We start from the raw sequence: 17,202 nt of genomic DNA on the forward strand, positions 1-17,202 counted from the left end.
GTTGGTGACCAGCCTACCTTGATGCAGTGTGTGGTGGAACCAGTATCCAAACACTTTTTACTTTGGGTACTGGGGATTGAACCTAGGGGCACTTAACCACTGAGCCATATCCCAGCCCCTTTTAATATTTTATTTAGAGACAGGGTCTCACTAAATTGCTGAGGGCCTCACTAAATTGCTGAGGCTGGCTTCCAACTCACCATCCTCCGCCTCAGCCTCCTGAGTTGCTGGGATTACAGGTGTGCACCACTACACCCGGCTTCTAAACACTTAACCGAAAATCCCAGACTCCAGACTACCAGACATGGCCCACCTGCTTTCAATGCACCTCAAATTTGTCTCTTTAGGTTGTTGTTAAAAGACCAGCAATTCTCTATTCCATATCCCATTTTAGTCTCATAGATTGTATAACGATGCCTTGTGCAATAGAATCCAAGTATTTTTAAAGTGGTCAAAAATCATACATCATCTCTCCACATCTAATGGTATATCCTTAAGTTGAAAATGAAGTTTCAAGACAGGGTAAGCTCAAATATGATTGTCTCCCTCTTTTCCTGTCTTTTAAAGATGTCACCATTTCTAATTCGGAGCGATGTCTTCCATTTCTAATTCAGAGTGATTTTTATCACTAGTTCCCCACCACCACCACCACCACTGTGGTACTGAGAGTAGAACCTGGGGCCTCACACATGCTAGGCAAGTGTTCTATTCCTGAGCTACACCCTCGGCCTTTTACCATCCCTTTCTTAACCTCTTAGTGGTTTCCTGTGGACAGCACCATTTGCAGTGTGTACACCAAGAGGCATGGGAATCAGCCCTACAAACCCGGCCTTATGAACTGTTTTTCTAAGTATTGTCAGCCTCTGTATTTCTGGGCCTCACATACAAAGATTCAGCCAGCTCCAAGTAGAAAATATGTTTTAAAACAACAAAATGATTGCATCTGTATTGAATATTTACAGGCTTTTCCCCTTGGTATTATTTCTTAAATAATAGCAACAATTTACATTGTTTTAGGTATTATAAGTGACATAAAGATGATTTAAAGGACACAGGACATCGTATGTAGGTTATGTGGAAATTTTTATGAGGGATTTGAGCATTCCTGGATTTTGGTATCTGAGGGGTCTTCTGGAACCAGTCCCCCACAAATGCCAAGGGATGGCTGTATTTTTATTTATTTGTCTCAACTTTATCTTGGTCTCCTAGATTCTTCTTACTCCTCAGAGCTTCTTCCTTCATCTGCTACTATCTCTGTTGAAAAGATCACTTGTCAGAATAAGAATTCATTTTCAATAAGTAGGGCAAAAAAGGCTGTCTTGTGAGTTTTTTCCCTTTTGTTTCTTTCTTCAAGCTGAAAAACAATAATGTTGATCACAGGCTGTTGTACCTGGAGACAGACAAGACTCTTAAATATCCCCGTCTGGTTTCCCTGCAGTCCCATGCTCCATGAGCTGGCTGGCCACTAGGGTGTACTTGGCATCGAGGGATTCCCTGGCCCTGGGAGGGCCCTGAGAAATTCCCCCGGTGAAGTTACACTCTCTTCCTCTGGGGGCACCATTTTCCCACTCAGAACTGTGTGTGCTTTTCATTAGCTACAGTTAACCTTGGGAGCGAGTTTTCTTTTCAGCGATTGCCAGCTTTTATTGCTAAAGCAAAATCAAAGGTTTTGGCATTTAAAATTCAATCTTATGACCAGAGTTATATCTTCTAGAAAGGATATTGACATAATGAATATACCTAACAAATTTATTCTAGTTAGACATCCAGTTTATAGAATATATTTATAGATCCTTAAACATTAATTTATAAATATTTTTTAGTGTTGGCTCACCAGTAGTATCAATGAAAACTTAGCTGATGTTCATTAAGTCACATATGAGATATTTTTGCTATTATTATTTAACCTCATTCTGGAATTCCAAAATGGAAGGAGGGAAGGAGGGAGGGAAAGAAGAAAAAAAATCATACCTCATGTGTCATTCTGTGCACAATGAGGATCTGTCATCTTAAACCTATGGTAAGCAAAAATTGGGAAATGATAGTTTAAGTAACTCATGTATTCATAAAATGAGATTCCCTTATACCAAGTAAAACATCAATTCAATATATATGTATATATATATAAATATATATAAATCAGCATTTTCATATCATATACATATACATATAGCAATTGTATGTGCAGAAAAAGATTAGAACAAAAATGTATACCAAGATGTTATATGGCTTAATTCTAGGATTTCATTTTATTCTGCATCATTTTCTGTAATATGTTTTCTATAAACATATTGACTTTTTTTTTCTTTTTGGTAATGGGGATTTAACTCAGAGGTACATTACCACTGAACTACAACTCTAGCCCTTTTTATTTTAAATTTTTTTTAGAGTTTGAGTTAGGGTTGCTGATGGCCCCACTAATAGTGATGCTGACCTTGAACTTGAGTTCCTCCTGCCTCAGGCTGCCAAGTTGCTGGGATTATAGGAGTACACCACTGTGCCCTACAAGAACATGTTAACTTTTTAATAACTATTATATGATAATTTTCCTAATATCATTGTTTCTGTCGAGCAGTCAATGCCTCTGTAGCCATAGGTTTCTTATCCATTAATTGTAGGTTAATTAAGCCTTCAATGGTTGTGTCTGTACTGACCATGTATAGACCTTTTATTCTTGTCATTATCTCCTAAGCAATACAACCATTCACACCACATTTATAATGTTAGGTAGTATAAATGATCCAAAGATGATTTAAATTTACATGGGAGGATGCATATAGATTATGTGCAAATGCTGCACCATTTTATATAAGGGACTTGAGTATGTGTCATTACCAATAACAGCTGTCCCACCTTACTGCCTCATGAAGCACTCTGCAGCCAGGAGTGACAGATGTGGTTCATAAACAGCATTAACCAAAGTCGGTTTTTATATACTCCATATGTGCAAAAATCTGCCACGTGCCAGGCACTGCATTAGGCACCAGAGACTGCAGTGAACATGTCAGACGTGTTACCTGTCTTCTGCTGGAGAAAGGAAAAGACAGATGACACTGTTGTGTTTTATGTCATTTTTCTCAGTATTTCTAGTATCAAATACCATTTAAATTTATATATTTTCATTTTAATTCAATGAAGCTCCTTTTCTCAGAGGTGGTGGAATCAAAGGGAAAGAACCACATTCTGTTGGAGCTCAAGGATTGTGTGTTTACAGAATATGCTAAAATGTTAAGGGAGAATAATTTATTTCTGTGAGTTATGTAAGCAAGTGTCACTTCTGTTGTTTATTTGTAGCTATTAAAATTGTCTTGATTATGTTATATCCATTTATAAATATGTCAACATGAACCCCACTGTTATATATATTAATGTGCTAATAAAAACATTAAATATATATTATTCTTTTTGTGAACCTTAATGTCAGTGTACTCTGCAATAGAACCTTTTGAGAATATTGCTTATTTCATTGAGAATGTTTTATGTGTTTTCAGAATGCATCATTGACAACAGTTTATAGTAGATGTAAGAACTTGCAGGGGTTTTGCAAAGTTTTAGTGGAGATCTGGTTTTTCCTGGGACAGAGGCAGTGAACCTGCACTCAGTTTCATAGCCATTTTTAATAATTTTCTAAAATGCACTATAAATTTTTCAGTGAGGATGAAAAGCTATTTCAATTCAAAAGTAACAATTAATTTATTTTACTGCCTACATTTGACCCACCAGGATGGTGGCCGATAAAGTGTATGTGAGGTAACAAGAGCCTTTGTTGAATAATAGTCTCTTCATTCCACTCCACAAATACTGTGGCCATGGACCCCAGCTGGAATTTCCTGATCACACAGACCTTACTACCTGCATCCGTGGGTTTCAAGTAGTGCGTGACCATGGTTATGTATATGTACATTCGTTCAGCATGAGTCAGATTTTTATTAAGATTTAAAGGATTGACTTTTTGCTTCAATTTGCCAAAGGTGGAAACATCAGTCTCTTTCAGTCTCAGAAAAGGCAGAAGTTGTCAATCTAAAGAACATACAGATCATCCACAGATAGTGAGTTTATTCAGGAAGTGATTTTATTCAGGAACAGCACTGCAATGTGTATTCAAGGAGATTGAGGCAAGAGGAGGGTTTTAAAGGCAAAATGGGGAGGATTACTGAAGTTTGTTTTGTTTTTTTAATAACAGCCACTGGCTATAAAGGTCAATAGCAAGGACGACACCCGTCTGAGGCTGGACAGGCGGTTGCTGGGTAGGTGTCTCTGAAGTTGGACAGGCGGTTGCTGGGTAGGTGTCTCTGAAGTTGGACAGGCGGTTGCTGGGTAGATGTTACAGAAGTGATTTTGTGAGCTTACAGTGGCTTCTGCCCAAGGTTGTGGTCCTGGCAGTCTTTTGTGAAACTTCTTGTTCTTGGGCACAGGTGCATGAGATTCCTCCACCTTCACCACTTTTTTGGCCTTATTTATTTAGTTGGGTAAGCTTGACCTAAGTGACTCCATTTTCATTTTGACAACTTTCAGGGGCGTAAGAAAATTTTATACATATGAAAAATTTAAATAACATTATATCATACAACATAACATAGCATTACATAATAAATCATTTTCAAATTACAGTTTATACTTTGCTGTGTCCCAAATTGCCTCCCCTTCCACCATTTAAGTCATAACATTTGTTCAAGGTTCGTCTGAGGTCCCTGTGTCCTCTGAGAGGGCAATTCCTTTTTCCAGTGTGACAACCTTTGGTGCTTGATAGTTGAGACTGTATCATATATTTGTTGCCTTTACACACACACACACACACACACACACATACATTCGCAAGCATTATTTTTTATGTGCTTAATAAAAACTTTTATTGAAAGTATTTTTTATAACTCAGTACCAGTTTTATAAGAAGTTGCTATTTAGCAATTCTGAGCCACACTGAGAATTTCCCAGGGTTTTTTCAGTCTTGAGCCATATTATTGAGATAATAAAATAATTATAATAAGCCTTTAAGTGGCTACTCTTGCCAAGGGGGGATTGCTTGCTGAACTGACTATAAATAGGACAGCAAGAGACAGTAAATGGAAACTCTTGCTAGCAGTTGTAGCACACACACACCCACACTGGTGATAATTGGTTGCAGCCATTAAATTACCCCATCATATGATTAATGCAATTACCACTTATCACTATACTGCTAATTAACTAATCACTTAGAGCTAAACTTGAAAGCAAAGAAGTCACAAATTTATTAATATAGTACACACATTAATTTTATTTCATTTCGTATTTCCATATATAACCTTTCTATGTTTTAAGAACTTAATCAAGGAATTTTTGTATGGGGAATGTATTGAAGGTTTTCATTTGCTAGTTAGGAATTTTCTGCTGCCATGTACTTATTTTTTTAAATCTTACTCTTTTTAGTATTATGTGAAGTGTAGATAGTTAAATTGGTAACGATTTGGATTTTGTGTAGTCATTGTAAGATTGACTTAGAAAATTTTTATAAACTATTTTTATAAAATTTTTATAAACTATAGTTGGGGGGTATGGCTCAGAGGTAGAGTGCTTGCCTAGCATGTGCAAGGCCCTCTGTTCAGTCTTCAGTAACACACACATAAAATTAAAAAAAAAAAAATTGTAGTTGTAGATGGAAAGAATGCCTTTATTTTATCTGTATTTTTTAATGTGGTGCTAAGGATTGAACCTATGCTTCAAACATGCTAGGCAAGCACTGTGCCACTGAGTACTTTTTAAACATACCAGTTCTGAATGTCTTCTTTGATTTCTTTCTTTAGGGTCCTGTAATTTTCATTGTATAGATATTTCACCTCTTTCCTTAAGTAGATTCCCAAGTTTTTTGTTGTTGTTGTTTTGTTTTTGAGGCTATTGTAGATGGGATAGTTTTCCTCATGTCCTTCTCAGAGGATTTGTCACTGATATACAGAAATGCCTTTGATTTATGGGTGTTGATTTTATGTCCTGCTACTTTGCTGAATTCATTTACTAGTGCTAGAAGTTTTCTGGGGGAGTTTTTTAGGTCTTCTAGATACAGAATCATATCATCAGCAGATAGTGCTAATTCCTATATCCCTTTAATTTCTTTCGTCTGTCTAATAATTGCTCAGGCCAGTGTTTCAAAACCTATGTTAAATAGAAGTGGTGAAAGAGGCCATCCCAATGTCATATGTGAGAATTTTAATAATAGAAATGAAAAATTATTCTATAGTTCTTAACCTTATTTCTTTGCTTTTATCTTTTAGAATAAGTCACTGATAAATATCTTGAAATTTGAATAAAGATTTTCCCATAGGTTTCTTTAAAACTGATAAGCACTGACAAATAGTTCTTATTCTTTGCATCAACATTTGCCTTTACCTCTGAAATAAGGCTTCTCACTTTTGATTAATTTGTAGTTTTAAAATATTTTATGACTAACTTCATTGAGATATAATGTACATGTAATAAAATGCTTCCATTTAAATCTATATGAAATTTGAATTTTTACACCCATGTCCCCACAACCAATATCAAGATAAGGAATGGTTCTGTACCCAGATAGTTCCTCTGCACCCCTTCCCAGAGAATTCTAGCCACCTTCACCTACTCGTAGGAAATTAATGATCTAATTTCAGCCACTATAGTATAGATTTATCTTCCTTAGTTTCATATAAGAGAAACAATACAGTATGTATTCCCCTCATCTAGCTTCCTCCTGTCACCTACTTGGAATGTATCACTATCCAATCTTTTGTTTGTTTGTTTTTTGCTGTTGGTTTTCCATTGAATAGTCAGAATCTTATTTATCTACCAACCCATTAATAGTCTGATTTTTTTGTTGTAAAAATATTATCAATGCCTGTAAAACATGCTAGAGCATAATGTTCATGTGTCTACCAACACCATTAACTAACAGTTAACCCTAACAGTTACTACTGCAGGTATTTTCACTTTAGTAAAATTTCCTACCAGCCTGATCTTTAAAAATAAGTGCAAAAATTCAGTGTGGGGGTCTGAAGGTATAGCACTTGCCCAGAGTGAATGAGGCCCTGGGTTCCCTCCCCAGCACAACCAAAAGGATTTTTTTTTTCACTTTTTATGTAAATCCATAAGAAATGGAATTGTTCTGTATAATGGGTATAATTTTTTTAAAAAACTACATTACTATTACAAGTTTGCTTCATATATTTGAGTTGTCTAATTCTAAGATATAACTTTTCAGTTAGAATTTTTACAGTCTCCACTGTAATGAATATTTTACAAAAAAAAAAAAAAAAGCTTTTCTGCTGAAGTTTTCCTTGGAACAAATTTCTGGCCTTGATATTATTGGACATTACATAGGAGATTTCCTTTTCTTTTTTTTTTTTTTTTTATTTACTTAGAAAGTAATGTAATTGAGTGGATAATAACCCTTAATTTCTAGCCTTTGAGTTACTTGAACCTGACTTTTAATCATGATTGTGTAATCAAGAAAGAGTTATTTAATGTCTATGGAACTTTGTTGTTTTTTCTCCAGATACTAAAATGATAAGATTGTGTGTGTGACCTGGCATGATACTACTACATAGTTGTGTTGTTTTCCAGAAAGATTACTAATTTATAGTAGCAACAAGCAGTGTATAAATTTCCCTGTTCTGCCAGTCTTCAAGTTGATAATTCAGAAATTTTTGCTAGTTTAATAGATGTGCCCTCAGATTTGCTTTAATTTGCACATATGTGATTTCAAGGAAGAGAAACATTCTCTGTGGGTTTGCATTTCCTCCCTAGATGTGCCTGTTCTGTTTTTGTTGCTCACACGTCTTTCAGGAGAGCTTTTAATTATGTCTCCCTCTCCATTGTTTGTCTTCTCCTTCTGGCTTTATTACTTTTTCCCTTTAAAGACATTAGACCATTCACATGTTAAAATCTCCAGTTGTTTCCTTTGCAGTTTCTATTGTCACAGTGGTACATAGTTCCATTCTTCCTGGTCTCCTGCTGGTCATTGTAAGGATCCCCTTCTCTTTGCAGCTCCTTGTCATCAGTGTGTCAACAAGTCTGTCCTCAGGGTGTGTGTGTGTTGGGGGGAGGGATTCTTTTTAAAAGCCTTTTTCCTTAAAAGAATATGCTTCTAAATAACAAAAGAAAATGAATGAATCTTAGATTTGATTCAGAAAACACCTGGCTCAGTTGTTTAAATGCTTGTTCTGGTAACAAAAACCTAGAGATGACTTTATTTTTCCCAAAACAGCATTACTTAACTTCCACTTACTATCCTGAGGCCAAGACACAGTCATAAACATTCTTTGGAGAAATTAAAAATAGAGATGTCAGGACTGTCCAGGAAAAAGAGATCCTCATCTATTCAAATTTCCCTTCAGTGTCTGTTGTATAAAAGAAAGAAAAGAGTGTCCCATCTATGGAGTTCCTCAGTAAGAATTTTATTCCATCTATTTGGCCCCTGTGCTGTATAACCATCAGGCAGGGGCCTCAGTTTACCCTGAAGTCTCATCAGGTATGAGACCCTCTAAATACCAGCACCACCCCACAAGTTTTATGTCAAGAAAACAGTTCCTTGTTCTTTGACATATCCTGTTACCATGGTCATTATCACTGTTATCACTCCTTCAGGTATTTTTTTTGTAGAATAAATACAGGGCTTATGTGAAAGATATTTACTTTATTTCATTGATTGGGTTATCTCTGAGCTTTCCAAGTCCTTTCCTTATCCCTCTTCATTCACATGGGTCATTGAAAAGTGAGTGGTTACTATCTGTTACTTGTTTTCTTACCTTAAGAATAACACCTCGTAATTTTATCGAGCCATGAATATTTGTTCGTTTCCTTCAATGTCAAGATCAACATAAAATTCCCTGTATCTATGTCCTTGCAGACGGCAATGGAAGTGATGCAGTTCAGCAGGGAGGAGGTGAGGGAGGTGCTGAGGCTGCTGGCTGGGATCCTGCATCTCGGGAACATTGAGTTCATCACTGCTGGTGGGGCGCAGGTGTCCTTCAAAACAGGTGAGAGGCTGCACCTGCCTTCAGCCTTCCTCCCTTCCTTGGAGTCTTCCTCTTGCAATTTAAACCTAGAAATTGACAGACTGACCTTTTACAGAAAGAGGTTTTCTGGCCCCTGCAATAGAGAACGAGGGAAATTTTTATTCTCTCTCTTTTTGGTGCTGGGATTGAACCCAGTGTCTTGGACATGCTGGGTGCACTTTCTGCCACTCAGTGCCCCCCAACCCCCAGCTGAAGAGCTATAGGATTTTAGCTGTATCTGATGTGAAGGGTCAGCTCGTAAAGGGCCAGGGCACATGATCGTTACTACTGAAAGGGGATGGTGTCTTTGTTCTCCTGACTAAGGAAAAAGGAAAATGGGCCAAATAAGTGGAAATAGGAACAAGGAGGACTTGATGTAGGGAAAATATTAAGTCAGGTGGACTTGAGCTTTGCCCTGGTTCTTAGTGTAGCAGTTAAGAGCATTAGATTTCCAAGCCAAAATGCTGGGTTCAAATCCCAGGTCTGCCACAAGCTGTGGCCTGTGTTGTTAATGCCCTAACCCTGGTGCCTGCTCGGCAGGCCCTCAGAGATCTTTGTCAAGATAAAATGAGTGAATATACATAGAGCTTTCATTTTTCTGGAGCGACTTATTTACTGTAGTGTTTTTGAGTGCTTTTCTGATAGAAGCAGTAGGTGAGGTGCTAGAAGCTGGGACCTGGAGGAGTTCTGGGTCTCTAGAGGAGATGGTCTGTAAGCCAGTACTTCTCAGATGTTTGATCCCACCCAGCGCTCCTCAGTATCCTCAAATCATTGAACACAGGAGTACTTTTTTGATGTGGGTTAAATGTGTTTGAATGTTGGAAATTAGAACAGAGGCATTTAAAAGATTTATTATTTGATTTAATCATAAAAATAACAGACCCACATCATATTAAAATAAATATTTTTTATTTAAAAAACTGTTTTCCCAAACAGAAAAAACACTGTTGTGAGAACAGTTACATTGGATTACCGTTTCTGCCAAATGGATTCAGAAATGATTTGCTTTGTGGTGTCATTCTGTGTAGTTAGCTCTGAACCTATTTGAGGCCCAGTGGCTGGTTTCTTTTAGGAGGCTGTGGGTGTACTTGAGCCTTACACTTTGCTTTTAGCTCTGGGCAGGTCTGCAGAGTTACTTGGGCTGGACCCAACGCAGCTCACCGATGCTCTGACCCAGAGATCGATGTTCCTCAGGGGAGAAGAGATCCTCACGCCTCTCAATGTTCAACAGGTACCCACACTTTGCCCTCAACACCTGTCTTAAAACACACCCCTGGGATTTCAGATCTGTGACTTTGATTCACACAAGTGACTGACGTTGAGCTGTTTAAATGACTTTGGCTCATGGTCCGCATGTAGAAGATATCCAAGTTTTGAGAATAGACAAAGATGTTGCATTAATTCCTGAGAGACAGTATAGCATAGTGTTTACAAGGACAGGTCTAATACAGAGCCCCTGAGTTTGAGACTTTGTCCTTACACTTACTAATGTCCATTCTTGGAAAATATAGTTACTGTGCCTCGATATCCTCCTCTGTAAGACAACAGTAGTTATCACACCTCATTCAAGGGTAAAAATAACAAATATATGGTAAGTAATGCCTCCTTCAGAATAAACCCTACGTAAACATTAGCCTGTTGTTGTGGTTCTTATACATGAAGTCAGTGCAACAGCATGTTTCTTGTTGCTTCTGCTGCTGCCTTGAGCCAATTTGGATGCACTAGCCCTTCTGATATGTTTTTTTAAATGGATGAGCAAAAATGTTAACCATATCATGAAGAAAAACTTCATGTGTACCAAGTAGAAGTGGAGGAGAAGATGAAAATTCTAAAACTCAGGTCTTCATCAGTGTTTTAAACCTGACAAAATGTGTACTCATATATGTAGACTCAGGTTCTTTCATATAACTGAACATATAAAGTTGAGCTTGGAACCCTGCCCCTTCAAGGGGCTCTTGGAGACTCTTACTGTAAAGTCAGTCAGTGAGTTTTTGCTTTCTCTAGATATCTGTGCTTTCCTAAACAGTGTGGATTTACTTAACACTGGGAGCCCAGGTCCTTCCTCAGAGCAGGTGTGGCCAGCTGGGGCTACAGCATGTCCTGTCCCCTAGGCAGTGGACAGCAGAGACTCCCTGGCCATGGCACTTTATGCACGCTGCTTCGAGTGGGTGATCAAGAAGATCAACAGCAGGATCAAGGGGAAAGATGACTTCAAATCTATTGGCATCCTTGACATCTTTGGATTTGAAAACTTTGAGGTAGGCTTCCGAAGAGTGGGACACATGAAGTCTGTTCTGTTTTTTGAGCAGCTATGAAGCATATCTCTTGAAACAGACATGGATATGTTTCTCTGTCAATTTTTTTTTTCCTTTTCTCCACTTTTATATGTAGTGGTGAGGGAACTAAAGATTTTTGTTGACCATTTCCCTTCTCAGGTTAACCACTTTGAGCAATTCAATATCAACTATGCAAATGAGAAACTTCAGGAATACTTCAATAAGCATATTTTTTCTTTAGAACAATTAGAATATAGCAGGTAAGCACTTACAGACTTCCATTTCAATTATTTTTTTAAAAATCCACTAAATCAGATAGATTAAAGCTGTATTTTAATTTCACTTGTCCTTCATCTCTCCACAGAGAGGGATTAGTGTGGGAAGATATCGACTGGATAGACAATGGAGAATGCCTGGACTTGATTGAGAAGGTAAGCGGTTGTTGAAGAATGGTAACAGTCCCAAGGGTGTCCAGCCGGGCTGATTCATATTTATGGGAACAAAATAACTTGCACGAACTCGTACATCAAAGATGTGAATGTTTAGAACACAATGGACCATTTGGAAGCATACATGTAAATGTGCAAGGTTGAATTTAAATACTTGGCTGCTTCAGACCCATTGTTTCATTGAACTCAATGTTTAATAATCGACAGTGTGTGAACTGGCTTCACATAGATCTTAGTCAGTGGCAGAGCCTTAACAGGCTAGTCCAGGAGTAGATTGGCCAGTTGCAAAAGACTGATTCCCCAAATTGCAGTGGCTTCCATTTTTTGAAAAATACTTATTGTAATTTAAATTAGTTGGTTTTCTTTATGGTATGACATTATAAATTTTTTCAGTCCAAGAAGTTACTTGCTTTTTTCTTTTGACCACTGGCTTGATAGAGATCAGAAAGAAGCTCTAAAGTAGTTGGAAAGGTAAACATTCAACATTTGATTCATTCATCCTTTTCTTTCCCACCTGTAGAAGCTTGGTCTCCTCGCCCTCATCAATGAAGAGAGCCATTTTCCCCAAGCCACAGACAGCACCTTACTGGAGAAACTGCACAATCAGCATGCTGTATGTCAACCCTGCTGGCTCTTTATTTCCGAATTGCTTTTCTGCTCATGAAGATAATGCACAGATGTGTCTTGGCCCAACTTTGCTTCCCACATTTAATTATTTCTTTTCAAATGAAAGCTTTCCTCCTCTAATTCTAAACTGAATGTTAGATTTGGGGCTACTTGTCAGAATATGCCAAAGTTCATTGTATGGGTGGAAAACGGAAGCATTCTAACCCACTGTACTGACACAGCAGAGAGGTAGATGGTTCAAGTGCATCTTCTGCTGTGTCCTAAACTGACGGTGCATAACAGGCACTGTAGTTCACTGCCCACTGTGTATGGTTTTCTCTAGAAGTTCAAGGAAATCAGTGAGTGAATTAAGGCATTTGTATCTTTTTTCTTTTTTCTTATTAGAATAACCACTTTTATGTGAAGCCCAGAGTTGCAGTCAATAATTTTGGGGTGAAACACTACGCTGGAGAGGTAACTTCTTATTGAGATAACAATATATTTGTGCATTTGGTATTAAGAGAAAGTAGTAGTTTCAGAAAACAGGCACAAATTTATTGAAATAATTTTGTTTTCATGAGTCTAGCTTTTAAAAGAGTTGCTTCTAGCCAGGTGTAGTGGCTCATGCCTGTAATCCCAGTGACTTGGGAGGCTGAGGCAGGTGGATCACAAGTTCAAAGCTAGCAACTTAGTGAGACCCTGATTCAAAATTTAAATAAATGGTCTGGGAATGTGGCTCAGTAGTTAAGCACCCCTAGGTTCAATCCCTGGTACTAAAAATAAAATAAATAAATAAATAGGTAGGTAGGTACATAGATATTTAGATAGATAAATAAGTTGCTTCTGACCTGAAACGTTTCTGTTGACCAATTTGTCCTTCTCTTATTTATTTATTTATTTATTTATTTATTTATTTATTTATTTATTTATTTATTTTTGGTGGTATTAGGGATGAAACCTGAGGCCTTATGCATGCTAGGCAAATACTCCAATACTGAGTCACATTCCCAGCTTCTCTCTTTTATTTTTTTAAGTGAATTTTTAATTTATTTTTTCTGTTTTTTGTTTACATGATTTATGTGATCGAACCTAGTGTCTCACATGTATTAGGCAAGTGCTCTACCACTGAGCCACAACTCCAGTCGCTCTCTTATTTTTTTTTAAAACTAGGTTCAGTATGATGTCCGAGGCATCTTGGAGAAAAACAGAGACACATTTCGAGACGACCTTCTCAACTTGCTAAGAGAAAGCCGGTATGTGGGTCTCCTCTATGAAGTCATTAGCAAGCAAATTAAAATCTGTGCAAATGCACTTATTCATGTATACAGAACAAATTACTACTGTGGAAACCCTTGACATTGTATCTTCTTTTCCAGACAATTTTTCATCAGTACAATGACACAGAGATATATAATAATAGCAGTGACTATCATTTAATGAGATGTCAAAATAATAGCAAATCCATGAGTTAGGTACTCTGATAGATCTCCTTATGTAAATGAGAAAACTGAGGCATGGAGTGGTTAAGTGACTTGCCTAAGTCACTTCCACTGGTGACCAGTGAGCTGTAGAGCTTTGTTTAGCTAAGAAACTTGAGACCCTTAACCAGTCAGACTGCCTTTCTTCACTACCAGCTTGGAGCAGAGTGTTCATTTCAGGCTTGGTATTGTAGGATCCAGGTGTCTCTTGTTAGTACAGGAGTGACAAGAAGATTAACCAGTTGTTAGCTGAACTAAAGTTCTACATTTATTACACTTTCATTTACTAACTCATGAATTATAAATTCACACCATTAATTCAGTAGCTAAGGAAAACATACAGAAACTTTTAATGGTTAGTTTAGCTATTTGTAGGTATTAAACCGGGAAGCTTCCTGTTGTTGGGAGGCTTTGTTAATGAGCGAGTGTTTGGGGGAAAGCCCTGGCCTGAAAGCTTTTTATACTGTATGGATCTATAACAAATAAATTATTTTTTTAAAGCCATTGAAATTGTCCCACATCCCTTCAACTTTTTTTTCCACACAGAAATACATTTTTGATATCTAAGGAAGGAAGTAGCACAATTGTTAAAAAGCTGTAATTCTTTTCAAAATGTAAATACCAGGTGGCCATCCTGTCACTTAGCTAGTGGCTGTGAATTGGGGTGAAGGGGATCCAGGCTAAGCTATTAGCTGAGAGCTCAGAATTTGAAGTTTTTGATCTTTATACTTGTTTTAACTTCTCCTCTGTGAAAATTTTACTATTGATAATATCAACAGCTATTTTCATTTTTAGATGAGTGTTCATACCCATTAAAAAATGCTTTAAAATACCACAGCATGTTATCTGTCAAAGCAGTTTGAAAAGATTTAAAGTAATACATTTAAATAAAAGCTGCATATTGATTTTAAATAAAAGCAGTTTGTTGTAGTGGAAAGATCACAGGCCTGGAGCATCTGGATGGGGCTTGGCGGGTCGCCTCTATGCTAGTGTTGGGCGGCTTTGTGATGGGGTGAGGAACTTGCTGTTTCAGCCACTCACCTCTGCAAGCTGAGGGCTTGAGCTGTTGGCTCTCTCTACCCTTTCACCTCTGACATCTTTGACCTCTTAATACAAACCAAGCTTTTCTCCAAGAGGTCAACTGCACAGTTGGAGATCTTAAAAGAGTGAGCCTTGCACAGCCTCCTGGAACAAACGTGAAAAAGTGCTGTAGCAGAGCGAGAAGCACTAACATTGCCACCTTGGGCATACGGACTCCTAGATGTCCTCCCTGCCTTTCCTGGTGACAGTGAAGCCACCAAACTCCCCGTTATAACCCATATCTTCCATGCAAGGAGGATGGAAAATATGGGGAAACATTTTTTTTAATTTTATTAATAGTGGCAATGGAATTTATTGAACTTCTTAATAGTAACGACAATGACAGTTAACATCAGTACTTATCTTGTGCCAGGGACCATGCTCTCAACCTTTTGCATTTCATCCTTGCCTCAGCATTAGGTGACAGTTCTAAAATGATCGCCATTTTCCAGGTGAAAAATCTGAGACCAATACTGGGGGGCCAGGCATGCTTCACCCTCGTAGCATAGCTAGCAAGTGATGGAGGCGGAATTTGAACTTTAGTCTGCCTCAGTCCAGATTTAGTGTTTCTCACTAGCACCTTCCCATAAGTTAACTGGTAGGGTCTTCACAACACTGTAAGAGCAAAACAAATGTAGTTGGCTCTGCATTTCTGTGGTTCTGCTTCCATGGATTGAACCAACCTTGGATTAAAAAAAATAATGCATCTGTGCTGAACACGTATGGACTTTTATTTTGTTATCACCTAAACAGTATATTTTAACAATGGCATATACACCATGTTAGGCACTATAAGTCATCTGGAGATGATTTTAGGTATATGGGAGAATGACATGAGGGACCTGAGCATCTTGGATTCTGCTATCCACTGGGGGTCCTGGAAGCAATCTCCTGTGGATCCAAAGGGCTGGGTCTGTCGCCCTACAGGTCAGGAAACCCAGGTGACAGGGTTCAGGTGCTGCTCTGGAAAGCACAACACTCCTAAGTGGGAGGCCAGCCAAGTCACTGTCCCTCCAGTCCACTTCTCTGCCATGTCTGATGCTCTGAAGGCTGGTATAGTTTTTCAGTGCCTGAGGCTCTTGGCAATAGTTAGTTTAAAGTCCTTGGAAGCTGTCTTAGTTCTTAGGCCTCAGAGTGCCACTTTCAGTTATCAGTGGGAAAGTGTACCATAATTACAGTAATCGTACGGCTAATAATTGGGTGTGTGTGTGCCTCACGATCCTGCTCTTCCCTCACACAGGTTCGACTTCATCTATGACCTCTTTGAACACGTCTCAAGCCGCAACAATCAGGACACCTTGAAATGTGGAAGCAAACACCGGCGGCCCACAGTCAGCTCACAGTTCAAGGTTAGTCTCCACTGGGGCTCACGTGAGTTCATTGTTGCTATAATTTTAAGAACCCAAAAGAGGATTTAAGTATAGTAAGGACTATGGGAATGTTTGATTTTGTTTTCTTTTATATCATGCTTTTCAAATAGTCAGTCCTTTAGAAATATACACTGTTTGGGTTGGGGTGTAACTCAGTGATAGAGTGTGTGCCTCACATGCATGGAGACATGGGTTCAATCCCTAGGACTTCCCCCTAAAACGTGTGTGTGTGTGTGTGTGTGTTATACATATATATAATATATAGTATACATTTATGCATATGTTTTTGTGTGTATATATGTATGTATGTATATAAACATATATAAAATATATACATTTTCTGAAGCAGATGAAAACATGGTTTTTAAAAATTATTATTAAATAAAGGAGAACTGTTTAAGCCCCAGCTTTTGAAATAACAGATCTCCTTAAGAAGGTCTGTTTTAGTTGTAGCTAGGCACAGTGGTGCACACCTATAATCCCAGTGACTCCAGAAGCTGAGGCAGGAGGATCACAAGTTTGAGGCCAGCCTGGGCAACTTGTCTCAAAATAAAGAATAAATAAAAGGTTGAGGGTGTCACTCAGCAGTGATGTGCTCCTGGATTTAATTCTTAGTACCACAAAATAAAAAGAAAAAATGAAGTTCTGTTTTGCCATCTTATTTGTATTTAGAAGCTCATGTGAAAATAGATGGTTTTTCTTCCCATGTCTGAATGTCTGTATTTTTCCCAGGTATGTTTGCAATATCACAACTAGATATAGTGTCTAAGTTCAGATTTAAATAAGATTAATTTCAGTTACTTTGCATTTTAAATGTGTAAGCATTTTATCTACCTTAAAAGGTAGAGTATGGGCTGGGGATGTGGCTCAAGCGGTAGTGCGCTTGCCTGGCATGTGTGCGGCCCGAGGTCGATCCTCAGCACCACATACAAACAAAGATG

At 38.0% G+C, this 17,202-nt stretch overlaps 1 protein-coding gene across 1 annotated transcript in view; it reads left to right on the plus strand.

Moving 5' to 3' along the window:
* The window catches only part of Myo10 (myosin X), a 203,951-nt gene that overhangs the window by 111,499 nt on the left and 75,250 nt on the right, over positions 1-17,202 (plus strand). Inside the window, exons 10-18 of the mRNA XM_026393627.2 lie at positions 8,855-8,984; positions 10,115-10,233; positions 11,114-11,260; positions 11,438-11,538; positions 11,643-11,709; positions 12,248-12,340; positions 12,739-12,807; positions 13,504-13,586; positions 16,132-16,240. Coding sequence (XP_026249412.2) covers positions 8,855-8,984; positions 10,115-10,233; positions 11,114-11,260; positions 11,438-11,538; positions 11,643-11,709; positions 12,248-12,340; positions 12,739-12,807; positions 13,504-13,586; positions 16,132-16,240 — 918 coding nt within the window. The remainder of the gene's footprint in view (positions 1-8,854; positions 8,985-10,114; positions 10,234-11,113; positions 11,261-11,437; positions 11,539-11,642; positions 11,710-12,247; positions 12,341-12,738; positions 12,808-13,503; positions 13,587-16,131; positions 16,241-17,202) is intronic.

The sequence above is a fragment of the Urocitellus parryii genome, chromosome 1 (genome assembly GCF_045843805.1).
Source record: "Urocitellus parryii isolate mUroPar1 chromosome 1, mUroPar1.hap1, whole genome shotgun sequence".
NCBI classification, from domain to species: domain Eukaryota; kingdom Metazoa; phylum Chordata; class Mammalia; order Rodentia; family Sciuridae; genus Urocitellus; species Urocitellus parryii.